Source organism: Rhinolophus hipposideros, assembly GCF_964194185.1.
Source record: "Rhinolophus hipposideros genome assembly, chromosome: 13".
Classification (NCBI taxonomy): domain Eukaryota; kingdom Metazoa; phylum Chordata; class Mammalia; order Chiroptera; family Rhinolophidae; genus Rhinolophus; species Rhinolophus hipposideros.
Genome location: NC_138059.1, coordinates 14,714,568 through 14,736,705, shown reverse-complemented (window position 1 = coordinate 14,736,705; position 22,138 = coordinate 14,714,568). Strand labels below are relative to the sequence as shown.

The 22,138-nt window shown below is 33.6% G+C and overlaps 1 protein-coding gene and 1 pseudogene across 5 annotated transcripts in view; one reads left to right on the top strand and one right to left on the bottom strand.

The window, feature by feature from the left end:
• Positions 1-22,138, top strand: part of MTBP (MDM2 binding protein) — a 69,637-nt gene that overhangs the window by 5,012 nt on the left and 42,487 nt on the right. For 2 of the 4 annotated variants that reach the window (XM_081070733.1, XM_081070732.1), the window contains exons 5-11: positions 1,332-1,390; positions 2,913-3,057; positions 4,076-4,193; positions 6,030-6,164; positions 8,009-8,103; positions 9,166-9,238; positions 13,288-13,405. In XM_081070733.1, the coding sequence (XP_080926859.1) occupies positions 1,332-1,390; positions 2,913-3,057; positions 4,076-4,193; positions 6,030-6,164; positions 8,009-8,103; positions 9,166-9,238; positions 13,288-13,405 (743 nt within the window). The remainder of the gene's footprint in view (positions 1-1,331; positions 1,391-2,912; positions 3,058-4,075; positions 4,194-6,029; positions 6,165-8,008; positions 8,104-9,165; positions 9,239-13,287; positions 13,406-22,138) is intronic. The other 2 variants (XM_081070735.1, XM_081070734.1) reach the window with 2 other exon arrangements.
• On the bottom strand, positions 16,218-16,586 carry LOC308506790 (small ribosomal subunit protein eS25-like; annotated as a pseudogene). Its single transcript has one exon. The product of its transcript is annotated as a small ribosomal subunit protein eS25-like (transcript).

The following is a 22,138-nucleotide window of genomic DNA, read 5'->3' as shown; positions in this document are numbered from 1 at the left end:
CACGTGTATGTATCTTTAGCATTGCAGACACCTTTAAAATTTATAAAGAGTTCTTGAGGGTTACATGCATGATTGAGTTCACTTTTAGGTTTTTTTGAATTATGGTACAATGTATAAGTTGATTCAGGTGACATAAATAGTAATAATTTTTTCTCCATGAAATATTTCATCTCTGACTCATAATTAATAGTCTTCTATAATATTTTATTACAAAAAAATCACTTGTTTATTTTATTTACCGCATTGCCCCGAAAATAAGACCTAACCAGAAAATAAGCCCCAGCATGACTTTTCAGGATGACATCCCCTGAACATAAGCCCTAATGCGTCTTTTGGAGCAAAAATGAATATAAGACCCAGTCTTATTTTTGGGGAAACACGGTAATAGTCATATAACTATAAATTACTAAAAACCTAAAAAAAATTTAATTTTCCTATTTTCAAATTATATTTGTTTGTACTGATTTATGTAGGGAGACATTGTAGAACTGTGAAAAACGCATTGAGCCAGGGTTAGTAGAAGTGGTCTCTAGCTATAAGATCTTGGACCAGTCACTTAATTTCTCTGGTTCTTTGTTTTCTCATCTGTATAGTTGTTGAGATCCTTTTAGATGATTTGTGAGGTGCTTTCCAGCCTTAGAGCTCTTACCATTTTGTTTTCCCACCACTATTAAAAGATGAGGAGTGTAAAAGTAAATATTTCCAGGAAGTGATCTAATAATTATTTCCACAAGAGGGAGCTTGAAAACTATATTTTACCATATGATGCCTTAAGTTGTTTAGACATGTTTTTATACTAAATGATTTGAGTATCTTTATGCTATATAACAAACAACTTCGAGAAAAAAATTTCATCATATAGATAAAAGTAATAGATTTTGAAGAATTGGAGAACAGCATTGTATTTTCCAGTCAGAGCTGTTATATGCTGTTCAGAGAAAAGCAGTGTCTTTATTAAACACTTAGGAATATCTTTTAAGGATTCAGAAAAATGCTTAGGCTATTAGTTATGATTTATATTTAATATACTAGACTTGATTTAGAAAGGTTTTCTCTGTTGTTGCTGTTTGTTTTGGGGTATAGCTGAGAACTTGAACTCAGGGTTTGACTCCTAGCTTCCATACCGACTAATTATGTAATTTTAGAAAAATTATTTAAAGTGGGAACTCTAATAGTGTGATAGTAGTACATCATGGGATTGTCGTGGGGATCAAATGAGATAGTGCCTCTAACATACATATGTGTCTGGCACGTAGATCCATTAATGTTATCTTCATGATTACATCCAATGTGTCTGTTCATTTGTTTTCTAATTTACCCTTTTCTTTTAGTCTGTATGAAGAATCTGCGGAAAATTTGCATCAGTTATCAGACAAACTTCCTGCTCCTGGTAATATCTGAAGGCTGCTTTCAATAACTTGTATCGTATCTTACACTCTTCTGTGAATGACTGACAAAGTCAGTCTTCATGCTTGGGTTGTCACTTTTAACTTTGAAATTCAGGATGAAAAAGAATGTCTGAATTGACGTTGATACAAAATGTAGTTCACCACTTTAATAAAGTACAATATGGAGAAATGACAGTTCTCAATTGTTTTTATGTAATGAGGCAAAAATCAGAACTCAGAAAACTAAATATCCATTTGTTTCCTTATTTAGTTATTACTGAAGAAGACTCTTTCCACTACATACCAGTGTTTTCCAGAGTATGTTCTATAGAACGCTAGTCCCATGAATAACTTCTGGAAAAAGAAGTTCTTTAACCTAGACAATTTGGGTAACATTCTTTTAGCCTGTGAAGTCACTGTACACGTTAACAGATATAATGGTGCAATAAAAGAAAGCCCTTACTCAGCCTTTTTTTTATAGAACCCATTTTTTGCCCTGTCACGGAAAGCATATTTTATGAATACTGCATCATATTAGTCTTAAAACGGTTTTTTGTCTTACATTCATCTTTCTCTGTGTTAATCAAGTTGGTAGTATCTAAAGCTTGATATAATTTTGCATCCACTTCCAAGAGCGTTCTTTGAATATGTTCATTATTGGCGGTCACTTATTAAACAGATATTTGTTGTGTCTGCTGTCTGCCATGCATTGGACTAGGAGCTGAGGTATATAATGATGAGTAAAGCATATGTGATTACCATAAAGGACTTTGTAGTTCCCAGTGTAATTCTTACATTCAGGATCATAAATTAATGTAAAAGAGCCCACCTGGAAATAACAATACACAGAGAAAAATATAGATGTTTTTTAAAATATATGTGTCAAGTTCAAAATACATACTGAAATAGGCCGTTGCCGTTTTGGCAAATTATATAATACTTCTAGTATCACATTTTTATTTGGTTTCTGTTTCATTTTGATTGTTCTGGTTCTTCAGTGAATTTATAATTTTATAAAATTTAAAGTTTCATGACTTTATCCTTTCTCAGGAACAAGTGATATCAGTATAATTGGGTTTTCTGAGGGTTTGCGCTTTAAAAAGAGAAATAATTTTTTACAATTTTATACTAATTGAGTCCCTTTTGTATAACAAAGGTAAGTTTAGAGAAATATAATGAAGTTGCACAGGTTTTTTTTTTCCTCTGTTCAGTACAATAGCCTTCATGAGCTCATATAATTAACCAAGGGTGCATAATTGACAAGTAATTGTGATGTAGTTAATTGTTTTCTGGCGTATGCTAGCTATTTCAAAAAAAAACATGGCTTTAAATCAAATGATGAACATCTAAACATTTGGAGCTCCTAAAGATGTGTATTGTTTTGAAGAATTTCAGAAATTTAAGTTAAAATTCTCCTTTATCTTCTAGATAAGCATAACATTCAATTGTTCAGGGGACTACTCTGAGACATTTCACACTTAACGTTAAAAAAAATTTTTTTTAAATGCCTTTTTCTCTTTCTAGGTAGAGCAATGATAGATGTGATACTATTGCCGTCGGACAAGGATCCTCCTAAATTAGAAGACTGTTTACCTACTATTGGAGCCTTAAAACATTTAAAAGAATGGTATTCAGCAAAAATTACTATTGCAGGAAATCGTTGTGAAATGTAAGCATCTTTGTTCATATTTGATTACTGCCTTTGTCTGGTTTTATAATTAATATGCTATCCTATTTTTAATAGACCTGGCATTTGAAAAATTTAATGTGACAAAGCTAGTTTTTTTTTTTATATTACGCTGTGATTGGAGATTTATCTGTTGAGAGGAATCTAGGGTTTTCTTACATTTCTGAGATGTTGGAGTTTTCAGTAAATACTATCAATGCTGTTTTATAATTAGTATCGAGTGTTAATTTTCCAAACACACCATGTGCTTTTCAAAGGGCTTGCATTTTCCATGGAGCACGCTGATGAATGCCGTGGGTACATGGCTATACTGTATATCTCATGTCATATTTGTTTTATGTGCCAATGTAGAAATAAATATATACTGTTGTATTTGATGACGTTTTGATAAGGATCAACTGTTTATTATAGTTTGATTCTTAAATAAGTATTCAAATTGTATTTATTAACTTGATGGTTTTTTTTTCATTCAGCAAGTGTTGATTGAGCACTCACTTTATGCTGAATTCAGCAGTAGATACTGGTGACTTAAGACAGTGAGATTTGATCTTTTTCATTGCAGTGAGGGGGAAATAAGAATGCTAATAGCCATGATAGTCTGTGATAAGTGCACATGGAATTTCATACAAAGATGTATTGGAACAATTTAGGAGGTCAGTTCTTTTTAAGATAAGGGACCAGCACTGAGTCTGTGTGTTGTGTGTGTGTGTACGTCTGGCACGTTTAAGCCAATGCATAATAAGAGGAAAGTCTATTTCTTCGTCTGTAGTGTTAAAGGTAATTTACTCCAAATTCATGGGGATGTTGGGGTTAAATGAACATGTGATAGCAACTTACTCAGAGGCTGACTTAATGGGTATTCCGTAACTTTTTCAAAAGTAGGTAAAGCAGCAATATAAACTTTATATTTTTGCCTGTTAGGCTAGTAGTTAACTATAAGCATTAAATCTAAGTAAAATATACAACCCTGTATTTAATTACCCTAATCTTTTATTTATAGAAGTTGTCAGAAAATTGCAGAATACCTTTCTGCTAATATTGTATCTTTAGAAGATTTTGCAAGTGCTATTGACTCAAAGGAATTATGGAGGGGTAAGATTCAGCTATGGGAAAGAAAGGTAAGTGGATTTCCAATTATCACAGTTTCCAAAGCAGGCCTTGCGACTTTATTTACAACACAGATAGTTTAAATGAATCTTAATGAAAATGCACCGTATACAAATGTTTTAGAATAGCATAGAACTTTCCGCGATAATGGAAATACTCTTTACTAATACAGTAGCCCACTAGCATTGCGACTGAGAACTTTACATGTGACTATTTCAACAAAAGAACTGAATTTTTAACTTTATTTTAATTAATTTAAATTTAAGTAGTCACTGTGATGATGTTTTGGACACTGCAGTTCTAGAATGCAGCGTTCTTCTAAAATATAGATTTGACGTTAGTTGAGTTCACGTGGCTTATCCAAGCTGCTTTATTTTATTGCATGTGTAGAAAAACTGCTTAGAATGTATTTTCTCACCTGTAATACCATATAAGGTGAACTCTGCCCTCTACTAACCAGTTCTTTGATTTTGAACGATTTTTCTTTTTTTTTAACCTTCCTAGATTCCAGATTTCTCAACTACAAGATGAGAATATTAGATTAGTTGGACCCCTCTAATCTTACATTTCTATGAAGTTCCAATTCCATTTGTTATCTCTTACTGTGAATGAATGTTTGGTCATTTTTATAAGTTGTGTCCATGTTGAAATGAGCGCTCCTAGTAGTTCATGTATTTTTGTATGTAGGCAAAACTAAAACCAAGTTTCTTAATACTTGTTCAGGGTGACATGGGAGCATGAGTGGGGCCCTTGCATTTCTGTAAAGGTTTATTGCACTAATTGTTAGACTTTCCCTTTTCAATTCACCCTTAATAATAATGTAATAAAACCTCTGATAAGACAACAGGAGTTAATGTGACTGGGTCCCTCTTACTGAATTGAACACTGTTTCATCCACATCTATGGAAGGTGAAATCTGCAGGTTAACCTTTCTGCAGTGGTTTTACTGTAAATAAACCCTAGAGACACCTAGAAGAATGCAAGATACCATCAGTTAGGAGAATTGCTTTTGTATTCACTTTCTGAAACTGCATGTTTATATACAGACAACTTATGGCAGAGTTCCTTTCTTGTGATTCTTTTATTCTTCTATGAATAGGAAATTAAATGTCCATATCTCCACAGGATGCATTTAAAACTTGAAATCAGTTTGTTGTTGTTGTTGTTTTTTTGTGGAGAATAGCTTTTAGCCAACAGGTATCACATTGGTTCAGGACACAGATGCTAGAGGTAGAGTGCCTGCATGCAAATCCCAACTCTCTTTCTTGGTAGTTTTGTGTGACATGTTGGGTAACATTTAGCCTTTTGGTGCAACAGTTGTCTTCGTCTGTTAGAGAGGGATAATAATAGTTCCTAGCTGTAGATTTTTATGAGAATTGAATTCTATGAAACACAAAGTAGCCACTCAATAAGTCTTAGCTATCATTGTTGTTACCATTACATGTTAGCACCCCTACTATTACTGTTTCTGCAGGAATTGATCTTTTCATCCACAACTTCTGTTGTTGCATGAGCAACTTCTGTTTTTGCAGAACTGCCAGACTGGTAGGAAGCCAGATATCGAACTAGTACATGTAAAGGAGGTTGTTTGGTTCTTTGGTTGCATAAAATGGGATTAATATACTCTTGTGGGCTGATAAAGGGCTAAGGAGAGCTTTTCATGAAAAATTCATGTGTAAATTGAAATAAGGATGTGTACATAAATGGAAGAACCACAGTTTGACCCAAGGAAAGAAAAGCAAATTTACACAGGGTTTTCCTCTCAACTGTTACATTGCATTAAGATATATTAACTTTGTAACTTTATTCGTGATGTCTATAACTGTGTTCTCTTGGTTTCTTTTCAGTTTGGATTTGAAATTAGTTTTCCTGAATTTTGTTTAAAGGGAGTCACACCTAAGAATTTTAGTACATCTAACTTAAATACTTGCTTTCTTGACAAAAAGTTAATACCATCAAAGGATAAGACTATTTTGCCAAAGGTAATCTGTGTTTAATTTTTTTGCTGTTGTCCATTCATGCATATTTTTGTTCCTATGAGATATGTTTGGATCTTGAATTAAAATTTAGTAATAGATGTGTTTGTGTGCTCACTTGCTTAATTTTTATTGTAATTATAATTAAGTGCTTAAATTATACTGTGTTATCAGCATTGAATGTTGGCAAAACTATCATTTAGATTTAAAACATTTTGTTTTAAATGAAATATTGCTATCTTTAGATCAGTATTGACCTGAAACTACCATTGGCTTGGACTTTCCTATGTGACCTTTCTAAGACTCAGTTTGGAGAGAGTATGACAGAGTGGAAAGAGAACAGGCTTTGATGTTAGGTAGACCTGGGTTTGAAACCTGACTCTGTCACCTATTATTGTAACTTTGAATAGATTAACTCATTTGTGAAATGGAGACAGTAATAACTTATCTTACAAAGTTATTCTGAGGCTTAAATGAGGTGAGAGATTAGCATCTGACACAGTATCTGACATATGCTTCATTTATAATTTTAAAATAGTTCTTGTCCCATATTGCCATAGATTTACTCTTACAATGCAAGTAATGATAAAGTATAATAATTTAAAAGGGTTTAATTGGCTTTTTTTTTTACATTGGAAAAATAACAAGAGGTATTTATGTAGAAGCACTTTAGAAATCACGTTAAAAAACCCAGTTCAAGAATGTGCAAAACGTAACAGTAGTGAAGTTATAATGATGTCAGATTGATGGATAATATTTTCTGATCAAAGGGCAGTGCCCAAAAGGCATATTTCCGGTGCAAACACATTTCCCAATAGTTGTTCAGAATTGCTTACTTTAAGTAATTTACCATGGCCATCTTTCACAGGAATATTCAATTTTTTCCTAAAGATTAAAAACATAAAATTGATGACCTCCACTTTTCATCTTTGATAGTACACCATTTAAGTATGAATAATGTATCTAATTTTTGCTGCTATTGAAGGAGGTCTTAGGGTACTACCTCTTTAATCAATGGAAATCTCAGTTTCTCTGTCTCTCTCTGTCTCTCTCTGTCTCTCTCTCTCTCTCTCTCTCTCTCTCTCTCTCTCTTTCTCTCTCTGAAAATTACTCAGCTGTGGTGAAATTACTCAGCTTTCTGCAAGTTTAAAACTTCGTGTAGTTTCCTCAAGATGCATTTGCTTTTCTTTGTCCTTCTCATGAAGCTCTCTAGCCCCAACTCGTGAAATATACCTGTCCTTCATTAGCTAACTCTGAATGTAGTTGTTGACTCTACCCAAAGAATAGTGCAGTTTTATTTCTCTGAGTGGAACTTCTTTGTTAATTAGCACTCTTGGCTTCACTAGTTCTTTCTTTAATTTTTTTACTATTTCCTCCAAGGATTTCTTTTTTTTTTAAATCTCTTTTTAAATCTCAGCGTACCACTCAACCTAAGTTCCTCCTGGAGTGTTTTTTCTTTCTCCTTCTCAGTCTTGTAGACCCTCCTTATTTGTTCTTTGAACATCTTGCCTCTTGGGTTATCTGTCTGTCTGGCTGAAGATGAACAGAAAAGGTTGAGAACCTTTCCTTTGTTGATTGCCTCTTTCTATAGTGCTCATTTTCTTCCTATTAAAACTTCCAGTTACTAAGAAACCTCCATGTCTGTTTCTACTCTGAAAGGTATTAATAGAATGGAAATAAAAAAAAAAAAAAAACCTTGTCTGCTATAGAGGATTAAATGTTTCATTTGCGTAATGTGTAACTACCTGCTTTTTAAGATTCATTTTAAAGTTTTAAACCCTCATCACTCATTGGTTCACTTTCACTTTATAGTATTTTAAAGTGTTGCATCATTTTACTATCTTTTCTAGGTTTTCCATTATTACGGCCCTGCTTTAGAATTTGTGCAGATGATAAAATTATCAGATCTACCCTCCTGCTATATGTCGGACATTGAATTTGAATTGTATCCTTTCATTTACATCTTCATTTTAGATTACATTTCTGCATCGGGTAGAATGTTTCCACATTTCAATGTTTAACCACATTTAAAAAAAATAATATTCAGAATACTTTTCATTGCCATTATTTTAAGAGAAGTTCTATAACTTGCAAGAACATTCCGCCCTCAAGTACTGTATTTATACTTTTACACTACGTAGAAGACTTCCTACTATTGCTACTTACAGCTTATAGGGCAGGGAGGAGGGAGACAAGTTAGGAATATATGGAGAAAACCAATAATTTATATATTCCTGAAATGTTCCGGTGTATCTCTTGCCATTGGCAGGATGGATATGTAAGTGTGCCTGTCCACTGTATCTTTTTATATACTTAAGTAAATATAAATGCTATCACACATATGTGCAAATAATCAACATATGTAAAACTCTTAAAAAAATATATCTAAGAATTTTTAGAAACACACCTACCGTGTTTCCCTGAAAATGAGACCTAGCCGGACCATCAGCTCTAATGTGTCTTTTGGAGCAAAAATTAATATAAGACCCAGTCTTATTTTAATATAATATAAAATCTAGTATAATATAACATAACATAACATAGCATAACATATGACTGGGTCTTTATAATATAATATAATATGATATAATACCGGTCTAATATTTATTTTTGCTCCAAAAGATGCATTAGAGCTGATGGTCCAGCTAGGTCTCATTTTTGGGGAAACACGGTAAGACCAGAACATTTTATACAAAGAAGAAATTGTTGGCTACAAATGGAAAACTAGCATAGTGTTCTTGATTTTTTTTGTTCAGAAGCTACAGATTTTACAAATCTCTTGTTCTAATAGTTTATCGTGATGCTATTCAGAGTAGCACTATTTCTTGTTACATTTTCAGGATCAGAAAAATAATTATCCTTAAGGAAAGGAGTAACTGAATTCCTACAGTTAACATTTTTAAGAAATAAATGTGAGCGCCTCGTGAATTGGAGAATTGAACTTATATTAGGGAATAGAGTGGGTTTACAGTTACTGTTCCATCATGTCTTTAACTCCTTGGTACAGAGGATTGACAAAAAATAGTACCAAGAAGGATTCCTCGTTGCTGTTGGAGCAGATGTCTTCTCTGTGTGGCAAGGTGTCTTGTTTTGTTTTTTAACAATATTGAAGAATGTTTGAGAAAGGAGAATATAGTTTGTAAATCTGTTTTGCATGATGATTTGGTGTCTTTAACCATGATGTTGGTCCTAATTTATATTAAGATATTTTGAACTTTTCATAGCGACCCCAAAGTCCTTTGCAAACATGAAGTGATATTTTGTTTTTTTAGAAGAGGTTTTCAAAAATAAGTTTCATGACTGGTAATTGCTTTAAAATTTTAGAACACATTAGGTTATTGTTAACCGTTCCTTCAACATCTGATTTTAATTCTGTGAGGAGATAGTCTTATGTCTGCATTATCCTCTTCATGGTAGGGCAGGTGGGTACAAGTGAGAAAAATTTCTAAAGCTTCACTGTATTATCATTTGTAAGTTTTCAGTTTTTCTTTCTTAATTCTGATAATGTTTAGATTTGTAGCTATTTCAGTATATATTATACACACATATATAATGATAGTGTAAACTGATACTACGTTTCCCCAAAAATAAGACCTAGCCGGACCATCAGCTCTAATGCGTCTTTTGGAGCAAAGATTAATATAAGACCGGATATAATATAATATAATATAATATAATGTAATGTAATGTAATGTAATATAATATAAAAGACTGGGTCTTATATTAATTAAAAGACACGTTAGAGCTGATGGTCTGGCTAGGTCTTATTTTTGGGGAAACATGGTATTTAAAAATTTTTAACTACAACTTAAAGAATTTTACGTGGCATAATCTATCTAAAGTCAAGTGCAGTTTTTAGTAGGAAAAACTACAAGTGCTTTTGTTTCTGATTATTTGTTCAACTGTGTTTCTATGAAAAGAACTTTTAGTGCACAAAATATTCATTGGCAGTATTTATATAACGTTTTCTTATTGTTTTAAACAACAAATGCACTATTAAATAATCATGCTGGGAGAAAAATGATTTTTATCATTATAGTTTCTCCATGGTGCGATAATCAAATCTTGATTATAATTCTCTGAGAAATTGATAAAGGAAATATGATTTTGGCTTTAAGATGCTTAACTATATGAAATGAAAATTTCATATGAAAATTTTTAAATGAAAATTTTGACTTTCAGCCTCTTTTTTCCATGAAATTATTTTTGAATTGTGCACCAAAGTATTTATTTTACGAAATGGCTTTTGAAAGAACCGCCTGAAATATAGTATTCATCTGTGTTTTTATCCTCTAAAGAATACCTAACATACTAAATGTTGAAATTTTAAAATTTGTCTTCTTTAATTTATCCAACGTATGCCTTACTGTGTACCAAGCATTGTAGTAGATGTTAGGGATCCAGTGATGCATTGTGTAGATGAAGACGCTAGCTCATGGAGCTTACATTTATGTCGGAAAAATAGAAAATATATAATAAGAACTATGAAGAAAATAAACAAACTGAGATAGGGTAATCAGGTGGGGAACCTACTTTAAACGTAGATTAATAAGATTATACATCTCTACAGAAATACGTACATAGAAGTGAAGAAGTATAGTTATAAAAAGACAGAAAAAGACAAGAAAACACTAAGAATAAAAAAAAATCTTAAACCATCTAGTTATTGAAGATAGGCAACACTAATCCTAGAAGCCAGCTTAACTATTGATAGCTATTAATATTGTATTTTCAATTATTTTGTTCTAAGTTTGTTGTATTAGATTGTTATTTTTATGCTTCTGGGACAATTACTATAAAATATTAGAATATATTTTATCAGTAAGAGAAAAATAAATAGAACTTTACATATGTTTCTACTTTAATGCAGCCATAGAGATAATTTTTAGAAACATGGATTATGTAATTTTGCTAATACATCTCTGTGAAGCAGTTTATTTTCCTTTACATTGGGTCATAATTATTCTTTTACATTTTTGAAAAAAGTAGTTTTCAATTGCATGCTCATTCCTTGATATAATTCTAGTGCTTTATAACTTGGTTTTCATTTATTTATTCAACATTTTTGGGGGGATGGGGAGACTGCCTGCTATGTACCAGGTGTTTGTTTCAGGTACTGGAAGGAATAAAGTGGATGAGGTCTCTCCCTAGGAAAGTTCCATAGTACTTAAGTTCCAGTGATTTCTGTGATCCTAAGTCAATTTCAGAGCTTAACCAAAAAATAAATGGTGTGATTAGCCTCCAAATAAAACTAAAAGTCTTTTAGAGTAAAGCTTATTTTATTAGATCAGACAAGATAGGAGTGTTAAGGAACCATGACATCTACTAATCATATGGCCAGGAAATACATTTTTTTTAAGAGAGGAGAATTTGCAAAGCCTGAAACATGATTGTCATGGTGCCTACTTGTTTGGGGGTAGGATGAGGGTGCCACTGAAAAGATGGCATCAAGTTTTGAAACTCAGGTTAGAGATTATTTTTGGTTTTTAAATTCTGTAGGTAGAATGATAATCTAAAAGGATCATTCTCAAGTCTCTCAGAATCTATCTAATGATTAGCGTGTGAGTGAGAACAAGTTATCACGATCCAAGCTTATATGAATGCTGTATAACAATTGACATAGATTTATTTTGTACAGAATTATAGCTTACGGGATTTAGAAATGTTTATTTTCATATTTGTAGCAAATGCTTAATCAAAAATAGGCTATCTGAAAAATGTGGCCACTTATTTGGCTGTAATGGGTCAGGACACATTTGTATCAGTCATTGAAGTGCATTTAGCATCTCTGAATTGTAAAGCTATGACTATAATTATAACAATTATGTAATTGTTAAGCTATAAATGGGTCCTGATCTGGCATACTCATATTACAGTCTTATCTATACTTTGTGTCATACAGTGTTGCCATGCATTTTGGGCTATGAAGTCTTCTTTATGTAAGAATGCAGTACTGGGACTTAGCGTTTAGAAATTCACACATATAGCTTTTATACTTAATGATTATTTTCCATTGCTAAATATTTTTATTTGTAATGTCTAATGCTTCACTATGTAAAATACATTTGACTTAAAAAAAAGATTATGACTATAATAAAAATATGCATATTTAATTTTACCTTTCTTATTTTTCTCTTAATACACTTATTTTTATATTTGTTAATTAAGAATACATAAGTAAAGTAATAAATAGCAATAAAATTAGCACATTAATGTATTATTTGAGTATCACAAGTCTCATGTAACCCACTCATCTACCTAGGACAATTAAAAATGATTTTGCATAAGATTCGAGCTTTATGGCTAAAGCCCTGCCTAAATTTCCCCAGAGTTTTTTTTAAAAAAGGTGTTTATTAGGATGTCCTGACTGTTGTAGCTTATGTTGTAAAATAACGGGTAAAATATGGCTTTCAATTTGCAATTTGTTGCAATTTGTTTTAGTCAGTGCCTAATCAAACTTAGAATTTGCCTAAATATATTATGGTGGTTTTTTGGAAACATATTTAAAAAACATCTGTTTGCCCAGCTCTGGGAATACAAAGATGAATGAGTTCAGTTTGCCCATAAATCAGTCAGAAACTGCTGTTTGTTTTCTGGCATATGATTCATGGTTTCTCTGCATGTTATACCTATTAGCATTACATCTCTGATTTCTAGGAACAAAACTTTTGAAATTGCCTTGCGAATTCTAATTTTGAAGCCAGGAACATAATCTATCCAATCAAAATGTAAAATTATGCTACGTGTGACAAAATCTCTTTATGATGGAATTCCTGGCCTCTCGTTACTTTGCAGATATATAAAGAAATTACACCTATAACCTGAACTGGAAGCAACTATTGCGAATAACAGAGTTTTTAGAGATATATAACTCAGCAGAAAAGGGGTACCTGTAGCTTGGATTACCTTTCTGTTTTTGTTTGATTGGTTTGGGGCTTTTTTGTTGTTGTTGTTGGGGGTGGGACATTGTTTTGGGGTTTGTTTCTTTTAGTTTTTATAGTGGAGTTATTGGGAGAGAGCATTACTAAATACATGTTACATAGGTGAAATATGAATGGAGTATTGTCAGATACTATTTAAGAATTAATCTCAGTGTGCAGTCACTAAAAATATGTTCTGTTTTATTCAGATCGGTGCTCTTTTTGTATTGCCATGTACTATTAGTAACATACTTATTCCACCTCCCAACCAACTCAGTTCAAGAAAATGGAAGGAATATATAGCCAAAAAGCCCAAGACAATCAGTGGTAAGTAGTAAATCTTTAAGTTGTTTTAATGGTTCAACACATAATTTTTTTATCAAATATGAAATGGAGATAGTGTTTCTTCTCTAGAAAATAATATTTATTACTAGTGATTAAAAAGGACCCACTTCATTTTAAGAATTTTTACTGGCTAGCAACTATTGTAACATAAAGTATATACAACCTTATTCATTCAAAAAACATCAGTGACCTAAAGGCAGAACTTTGAGTTATTAGATAGCTAATTATCTTGAACATGGGTTTCTTAGAGACAGTTCAGAAAAAAAAATTATGAAGATGAAGTGATTAATTTATTATGTTATATTTAAAAAACAAAGTTGAAATTGCAATGTTCTGAAGAAATTAATAGAACTAATTTAACAGCCTGATTATACTCTATACAGTGTGCTAAGTACTTGAGAAATAGTGATTCATTTAATTTTTATAATAGCCCTATAAACTTATTTTTTACCCATTTAACAGATGAGGAAATTGGGGCTCGGAGAAGTTGGAGAGGTATTAATTGACAGAATCTTGGTTCAGTTCCTGGTTCTGCCAGTTAACAGCTCTGCAACTTCTCTAAGGATTTGAACCCAGGCTCTGTGCTTTTAAATCACTGCACTGTGTTGCCTCTCTAATAATCTGTTATAATCAAGATGCCATTGTCAAAAATGAAACCCTCATTTCTGTTATAAAATCAGATTATTTAAATCCAAACTCTATTATTTCATGAGGTAATTGAAGCTCAAACTGTAACTGCTCAAAGTCATATAGTTAAAGTGTGTCCCTTCATACTTTGCTTCAGTGTGAATGTTTTTCTTTAATTAATAATAATTTGTTTAAATTATTTTCAAGCTTACAGTTAGTTTTTGTGACCCATGATATGATGAGACTAAGATCTTGGAAGTGTGACATATCTACTTGGATCATTCTAGAAGAAATCTCTAGAAATACTCCAGAGCACTAGAATTTTTAGGGGTACAATTTTAAAGTCAGTGACTAATACTGCACTGTATAGAAAATAGGTGAGATAATAAAATCCATTTTAGTAAATATTGAATTTGAAATGTAAATAATCTATAGAGCTTGAAATTTAGATCTGTATCTCTAGAGAGTGGTCAGAACTAGAGATTTAGATTTTGACTTTACCAGCTGTTTTGCTTATTTTATAACAAACTACTCTACAACTAAGTGACTTAAAAGAACAAACAGTTTATTTGCTTGTAGTTCTGCAGTTTGAGCTAGGTTCAGCTGGACGCATCTTCTGCCAGTCTCATCAATGGTCACTGAGACGGCAGCATTGAGCTTGTGGATTGTTCAGACTAGAGGTTCGGCTCAGCTAGGATGCAGGCACAGCTGTCTTTCTCTCTCCATCTAGTCTCAGAGCTTTTTCATTGCCACGTAGTTTCCTCATGTGATCTCTGTAGCAGGTTAGCTGGAATTTTTACCTGGTGCCTCAAGACTCCAAAATGTACAAATGTCAAAGCTGCCAGGCCTTTTTAAGGCTTAGTCTCAGAATCACTTCTGCTATATTCTCTTATTTAAAGTTACTCAAATGGCCCAGATTCAAGGGGAGATAACTAAACAGGTGTGAATACTGAGAAGCCACCAATACAAAAGCCTACCATTGGTGTGTCCAGGTAATAATTGAAGCTTTAGGAGTGGCTGGGGAAAAAAACCCCTTACGGTCATGACTAAAGAAGAGAGCCCAGGATAGGGTCCTGAGAAATACCTAGATTTAAGGTAAAAGTGCAGGAAAAGTTAGGAAATGATTTAGCAAATTGTAGTTGGAAGATCCTAGAAAGTTCTAATCATTAATATCAACATCAAAATACCATATATTTCACGATAAAGACTATGGTGCAAGGTGTGAAAATAGAGTCAAACTGGGTCATTACACTTGGAGAAGTAGATGCCTGGTTCTTTGTGAAATTTATAGTCAAGTGAGGAAGGTACTTTGAAAAATCATTATAAATCGGTTTAGCTGACAGGTTGAAGGTGAAGTGGAGGATACTTGCAGACTGTATGACCTGACATAGCCTTAAGAGTTCAGGAAAGCTTCCTGGAGGAAGAGACATTGTTAATAGAGATTATTGCACTGTATTAATACAGGAAGAAATACAGCTTTAACCCTTCTCAACTCCTCACAGGGAATAAATGTTTACCTGGTGATTTTGGCAGATGCTAGAACAAAATCAGAAATAAATTTACTGGTTGCCTATAGAATCAACTTCACTTATACTATGAAATAATGGGATAATGTTTATCGATTTCTCAACATTGTGTGTGTTAAAACTTATTTATATAAATTGAATGTTAATATTTCCTAACTGAAATTGAGTATACTCTGGGCAGCCCCTTACTTATTTTTCTTCTTGTAATGTTTTCCAAGGTAATTTACTGATTGAGAATTTATTTTTAACTTAGTTGTGTGTTTTTTTCTTTAAATTAAAGTTTATTGGGGCGACAATTGTTAGTAAAATTACATAGATTTCAGGTGTACAATTCTGTAATACATTATCTATATCTCAAATTGTGTGTTCACCACCCAGAGTCAGTTCTCTTTATCGCCATGTATTAGACCCCGTTTACCCTCTTCTAGAGCCCCATTCGCTCCTCCCCCCTTACCCTGTGGTAACCCCTAAACTATTGTCTATGTCTATGAGTTTTTGTTCTTTCAGTTGTTTGTGTTGTTTTTTTGTTGTTTTCGGTTTATATACCACTTATCAGTGAAATCATATGATTCTCTTTTCCTTTTTTTTTTCATTTAATAAAGTTTAATTTTTCAAAATGCACAGTTGGTGGGAACTGTTTTTCACGCATCTTCACCAGCAGCTGGGGCATCCCCACCCTTGGTGTTTCTGGTGTAAATTACTTAAGCTCGGTGCTTTGAAACTTAATTGAATAAGTCCTTTCTTAAGGAGCTCCTGAAGGGCTGCCCTGGCCAAGGAACCACGGATCTTCAGTCTCTCAGACACAACAGCTGGGGTTATAAGCTTATAGTTGGGAACTTCCTTACAAAGTTTGTCATATGTCGCTTTGTCAAACAAGACTAGGTTATTGAGCTTGTCTCGAACTTTGCCTTTGGACCACTTCTTTGGCCTAGCCTATAGATTTGTTCACTGGTCTTTGTCTTTCTTGGCCGACTTTCCAGCATCTTTCTTTTGTCATCTTTGGGCGGCATGCGAAGCGCGGACAGCAGCGGCTACGACTGCAGCTTTGCTAAGGTGTCGGACAAAAAGAGAGCTCTGCTTTTTCTGTCTGACTTACTTCTCTTAGCATTATAATCTCAAGATCCATCCATGTTGTCACAAATGATACTATTTCATCTTTTCTTACTGGCAAGTAGTATTTCACTGTGTATGTATACCACAACTTCTTTATCCATTCATCTATTGAAGGACATTTTGGTTGTTTCCATGTCTTGGCCACGGTACACAAAGCTGCAATAAACATTGGAGCACACGTGTCTCTATGGATAAATGTTTTCAGATTTTTTGGGTAGACACCCAGGAGAGGGATTGCTGGGTCATACGGTAATTCTATTTGTAATTTTTTGAGGAACCTCCACACTGCCTTCCATAATGTCTGCACCAGTCTGCATTCCCACCAACAGTGTATCAGGGTTCCTTTTTCTCCACAGCCTCTCCAACACTTGTTGCTATTTGTCTTGTTGACAATAGCCATTCTGACTGGGGTGAGGTGATATCTCATTGTGGTTTTTATTTGCATTTCTCTGATGACTAGTGATGTTGAGCATTTTTTCATACGTCTATTTGCCATTTGTATATCCTCTTTGGAGAAATGTCTCTTCAGGTCCTCTGCCCATTTTCCAATTGGGTTATTTGTTTTTTTGTTGCTGAGTTGTATCAGTTCCTTGTATATTTTGTATATTAGCTCCTTTTCGCAGGTGCTATTTGCAAAAATCTCCCATTCAGTTGGTTGCCTCTTTATTTTGTCGATGGTTTCTTTTGCTGTGCAGACGCTTTTAAGTTTCATATAGTCCCATTCATTTATTTTACCTTTTACTTCCCTTGCCTTTGGAGTCAAATTCATAAAATGCTCTTTGAACCCAAGGTCCATAAGTTTAGTACCTATGTTTTCTTCTATGAAGTTTATTGTTTCAGGTCTTATGCTTAAGTCTTTGATTCATTTTGAATTTTCGTGCATGGTGACAGGTAGCAGTCCAGTTTCATTCTTTTGCATGTGGCTTTCTAATGCTCTCAGCACCATTTATTGAAGAGGCTGTCTTTTTTCCATTGTATGTTTTTTCCTTGTAAAAAATTATCTGTCCATATTTATGTGGTTTTATTTCTAAGTTCTCAATTCTATTCCATTGGTCTACATGTCTTTTTTTCTGCCAATACCATGCTGTTTTGATTATTGTTGCCCTGTAGTACAAACTGAAGTTAGGGAGTGTGATACCTCCAGCATTGTTCTATTTCTTAGGATTGCTTTGGCTATTTGGAGTCTTTTGTGGTTCTAAAGAATTCTGATGATTTTTTGTTCTATTTCTTTAAAAAATGCCATTGGAATTTTGATGGGGATTGCATTAAATCTGTATATTGCTTTGGGTAATAACGGCCATTTTAACTATGTTGATTCTTCCAATCCATGAGTACAGAATATCTTTCCATTTCTTTGTGTCTTCTTCAATTTCTTTTAAAAATGTCTTACAGTTTTCAGCATATAGGTCTTTCACATTCTTGGTGAAGTTTATTCCTAGGTATTTTATTCTTTTTGCTGCAATTGCAAAAGGAACTGTTTTTTGTTTATTTCTTTTTCTGAGATTTCATTGTTAGTATATAGGAATGCAATGGACTTTTGTATGTTGATTTTGTAGCTGGCAACTTTACTGTATTTGTTTATTGTTTCTCATAGCTTTTTGGTGGAGTCTTTAGGGTTTTCTATATATAGCATCATGCCATCTGCAAAGATTGACAATTTAATTTCTTTATTCCCAATTCAGATGCCTTTTATTTCTTTCCCTTGCCTGATTGCTCTGTTGGCAAGGACTTCCAACAGTATGTTGCCTGTTGCTCTGATGGCAAGGACTTCCAACACTATGTTGAAAAGCAGAGGTGATAGAGGACAGCCCTGTCGTGTTTCTGAACGTAGAGCAAAGGGCTTCAGTTTTTCACTGTTAATTATGAGATTAGTTGAGAGTTTCTCATGTATGGCCTTTATTATGTTATTTTCCTTCTATAACTATTTTGTTGCTTTAATCATAAATGGATGTTGTATCTTGTCAAATGCCTTTTCTGCATCAATTGATACAAATCATATTATTTTTCTCCTCTATTTTGTTTATGTGATGTGTCCCATTCATGAATTTGTATATGTTGAACCATCTCTGTGCCCCTGGCATGAACCCCACTTGGTCATGATGAATAATCTTTTTAATGCATTGTTGCATTTGATTTGCTAGAATTTTGTTTACGATTTTTGCATGTGTATTCATCAGAGATATTGGTCTGTAGTTTTCTTTTTTTGTGTTATCCTTACCAGGTTTTGGTATCAGGGTAATATTGACCTCATAAAGTGAGTTAGGGAGTACTGTCTCTTCTTCAATTTTTTGGAAGAGTTTGAATAGGACAGGTATTAGATCCTCTTTGAAGGTTTGATAGAATTCACTAGTGAATCCATCTGGTCCCGGACATTTGCTTTTGGGAAGGTTTCAGATGACTGATTCAATTTCTTTACTGGTGATCTGTCTATTTAGATTTTCCAGTTCTTCATGATTCAGCCTGGAAAGGCTATATGTTTCTAAGAACTTGTCCATTTCTTCTAGGTTATTGAATTTGGTGGCATACAGTCCTTGATAGTATTCTTGCATGATCCTTTGTATTTCTGTGACATCCGTGATAACTTCCCCTTTCTTGTTTCTGATTTTGTTTAGTAGTGTCTTTTCTCTTTTTATCTTAGTGAGTCTAGCCAAGGGTTTGTCAATTTTATTAACCCTTTCAAATAACCAGCTCTTTGTCACATTAATTTTTTCTTTGTCACATTAATTTTTATTGTCTTTTTGTTCTCTATTTCATTTAGTTCTGCTCTGATTTTTGTTATTTCCTTTCTTCTGCTGACCTTGAGTTTCATTTGTTCTTCTTTTTCTAGTTCTTTAAGGTGTAATGTGAGATTATTTATTTGGGATTTTTCTTGTTTCTTGAGATAGGCCGGTAATGATATAAATTTCCTTCTCAAAACTGCTTTTGATGCATCCCAAAAAATTTTGATAGGATGTTTTTTCATTGTCATTTGTTTCTATGTATCTTTTGATCTCTTATTTCTTCTTTGACCCGGTTGTTCTTTAAAAATATGTTGCTTAATATTCACGTATTTGTGGTTTTTCCTGCTTTCTTTTTGCAGTTGATATCCAATTTCAAAGCCTCGTGATTAGAGAATGTGCTTGGTATGATTTCAATCTTCTTAAATTTGCTGAAGCTAGTTTTATGTCACAATATATGGTCTATCCTTGAGAATGTTCCATGTACACTACAAAAAATGTATAGTCTGATGTTCTAGGATGAAGTACTCTATAAATGTCAATTATGTCCATTTCATCTAATGTGTCATTTAGGGCTGCTATTTCTTTATTTATTTTCTGTTTGGATGATCTATCCATGGCTGTCAATGATGTATTTAGGTCCCCTACTATAATTGTGTTTTGGTCAATTTCTCCCTTTAGTTCTGTTAGTAGTTGCTTGGTATATTTCGGTGCTCCCTGATTGGGGGCATAAATATTGATGTCTGTTATGTCTTTTTGTTGTATAGTCCCCTTTACCATTATGAAATGTCCATCTTTGTCTGTTGTTGTTACCTTTTTTATCCTGAAGTCTGTTTCATCTGATATCAGTATAGCTACACCTGATTTTCTCTGGGTACCATTTGCTTGGAGTGTCAATTTCCACCCTTTCACTTTGAGTCTATATTTGTCCTTGTAGCTGAGATTTAACTCTTCGAGGCAGCATATGGTTGGGTTTAGTTTTTTGATCCAATCTGTTACTCTGTGCCTTTTTATTGGTGAGTTCAGTCCATTTACATTTTGGGTGATTATTGATATGTGAGGATTTCTTATCATTCTATCTTTAGTTTTCTGGTAAGACTGTGTCTTCATTGTTTGTTTTTTTTGCCTTTTTTGTTGTTGTCTGTTATTTCTGTGTGGAATATTCTATGATTTTTCCCTCTGTTTCTCCTTTTATTACGTTATATATTTCAGTTCTGGATTTTTTTTGAGTGGTTACCATTAAGTTTATGGAAAAGAAAGTTTGACATTTAGAGTATTCCATTTTCTTCAGCACGCTTACTTTCTCTATTCTCATATTCAGGGCCTTTACTCTCCCCCTTTTATGTTTGGTTGCCACAAATTATCCCTATTGATGCTAGTCGAATAGCGGCCTTCAGTATTTCTTGTAGTGCAAGTCATGTGTTATCAAAATTCCCTCAGCTTCTGTATGTCTGGAAAGGTCTTTATTCCTTCATCTCTAAAGGATATCTTTGCTGGATGTATTATTCTTGGCTCATAATTTCTCTCTTTCAATAGCTTGAATATTTGATTCCAGTCACTTCTGGCTTGTAGAGTTTCTTCTGAAAAATCTGATGATATTTTAATGGGCTTTCCGTTGTAGGTTACCGTCTTCTTTTCCCTGACTGCCTTGAGGATTCTTTCTTTGTTGTTGATTTTTAACAGCTTCAATACAATGTGCCTTGGAGAAGGCCTATTGAGGTTGAGGTAATTAAGTGTTCTTTTTGCTTCTTGGATTCGAGGATCCAGTTCTTTCCACAAGTTTGGGAAGTGCTCATCAACTATTTGTTTGAATATACTCTCTGTTCCCTTCTCTCTTTCTTCTCCTGCTGGTATGCCCATTATTCTCATATTGGTCTTTCTGATGGAGTCAGAAAGTTCTTGTAGAGTTCTTTCATTTCTTTTTAAGTCTCAAGTCTCTTTCTTTTTCTATCCGTGTCATTTTCAGATTTCTATCTTTGAAGTCACTGATTCTTTCCTCCATCTCGTCAATTCTACTACCTAAGCTGACTATTTCATTCTTAATTTCTTCTTTTGAGTTCTTAGTCTCCAGAAATTCTATTTGGTTCTTTTTTTAAATTTCAATCTTTTCGGTAAAATGTTAATTTTGTTCTTTAATTATGTTTCTGAGTTCATTAAACTGCTTGTCTGTGTTTTCTTGCATCTCGTTGAGTTTTTTCAGAACTACAACTTGAATTCTCTGTCATTTTAGTCACATATTACCATGTCTTTAAGTTCATTTTCTGGAGTCTTTTAATTTTCTTTCTGAACTGTCTTGTTACCTTGGTTATTCATGGCAATTAATGATTTATTATTTCTCTTCCTAGACATCTACAGGAGTGGGTTCTGTAACAGGTTGCTAGAAAGAGGTCTTTCTTTTGTTTTCCATTAGGTCTTGGTAGAATGTTTTCTCTCTGACTGCAGCCTTTTTTTCTCTCTCACACTGTAGTGTTATGTTTTGTCTGCATTATTCCGGCCTCTCACACAATGGGGGGATTCCCTGGAAGGCGGACTTCTCCTCTGTGAACAGTTCACCTGGGTCATAGGGCACCGCATCCCTGTGAGGATGTGGAGAGCTCTGACATTCCAAAGCTTGTCCTGCACCAGATTCAGAGCCCATGTGTTTCAGCAGCTCTGTTTATTCCTGAAGGGATCTGCTCAGATAGGTGGGGACAGGGCCGGGGTGGCTTGTGAGAGTTGGCCCAGAGCAATGG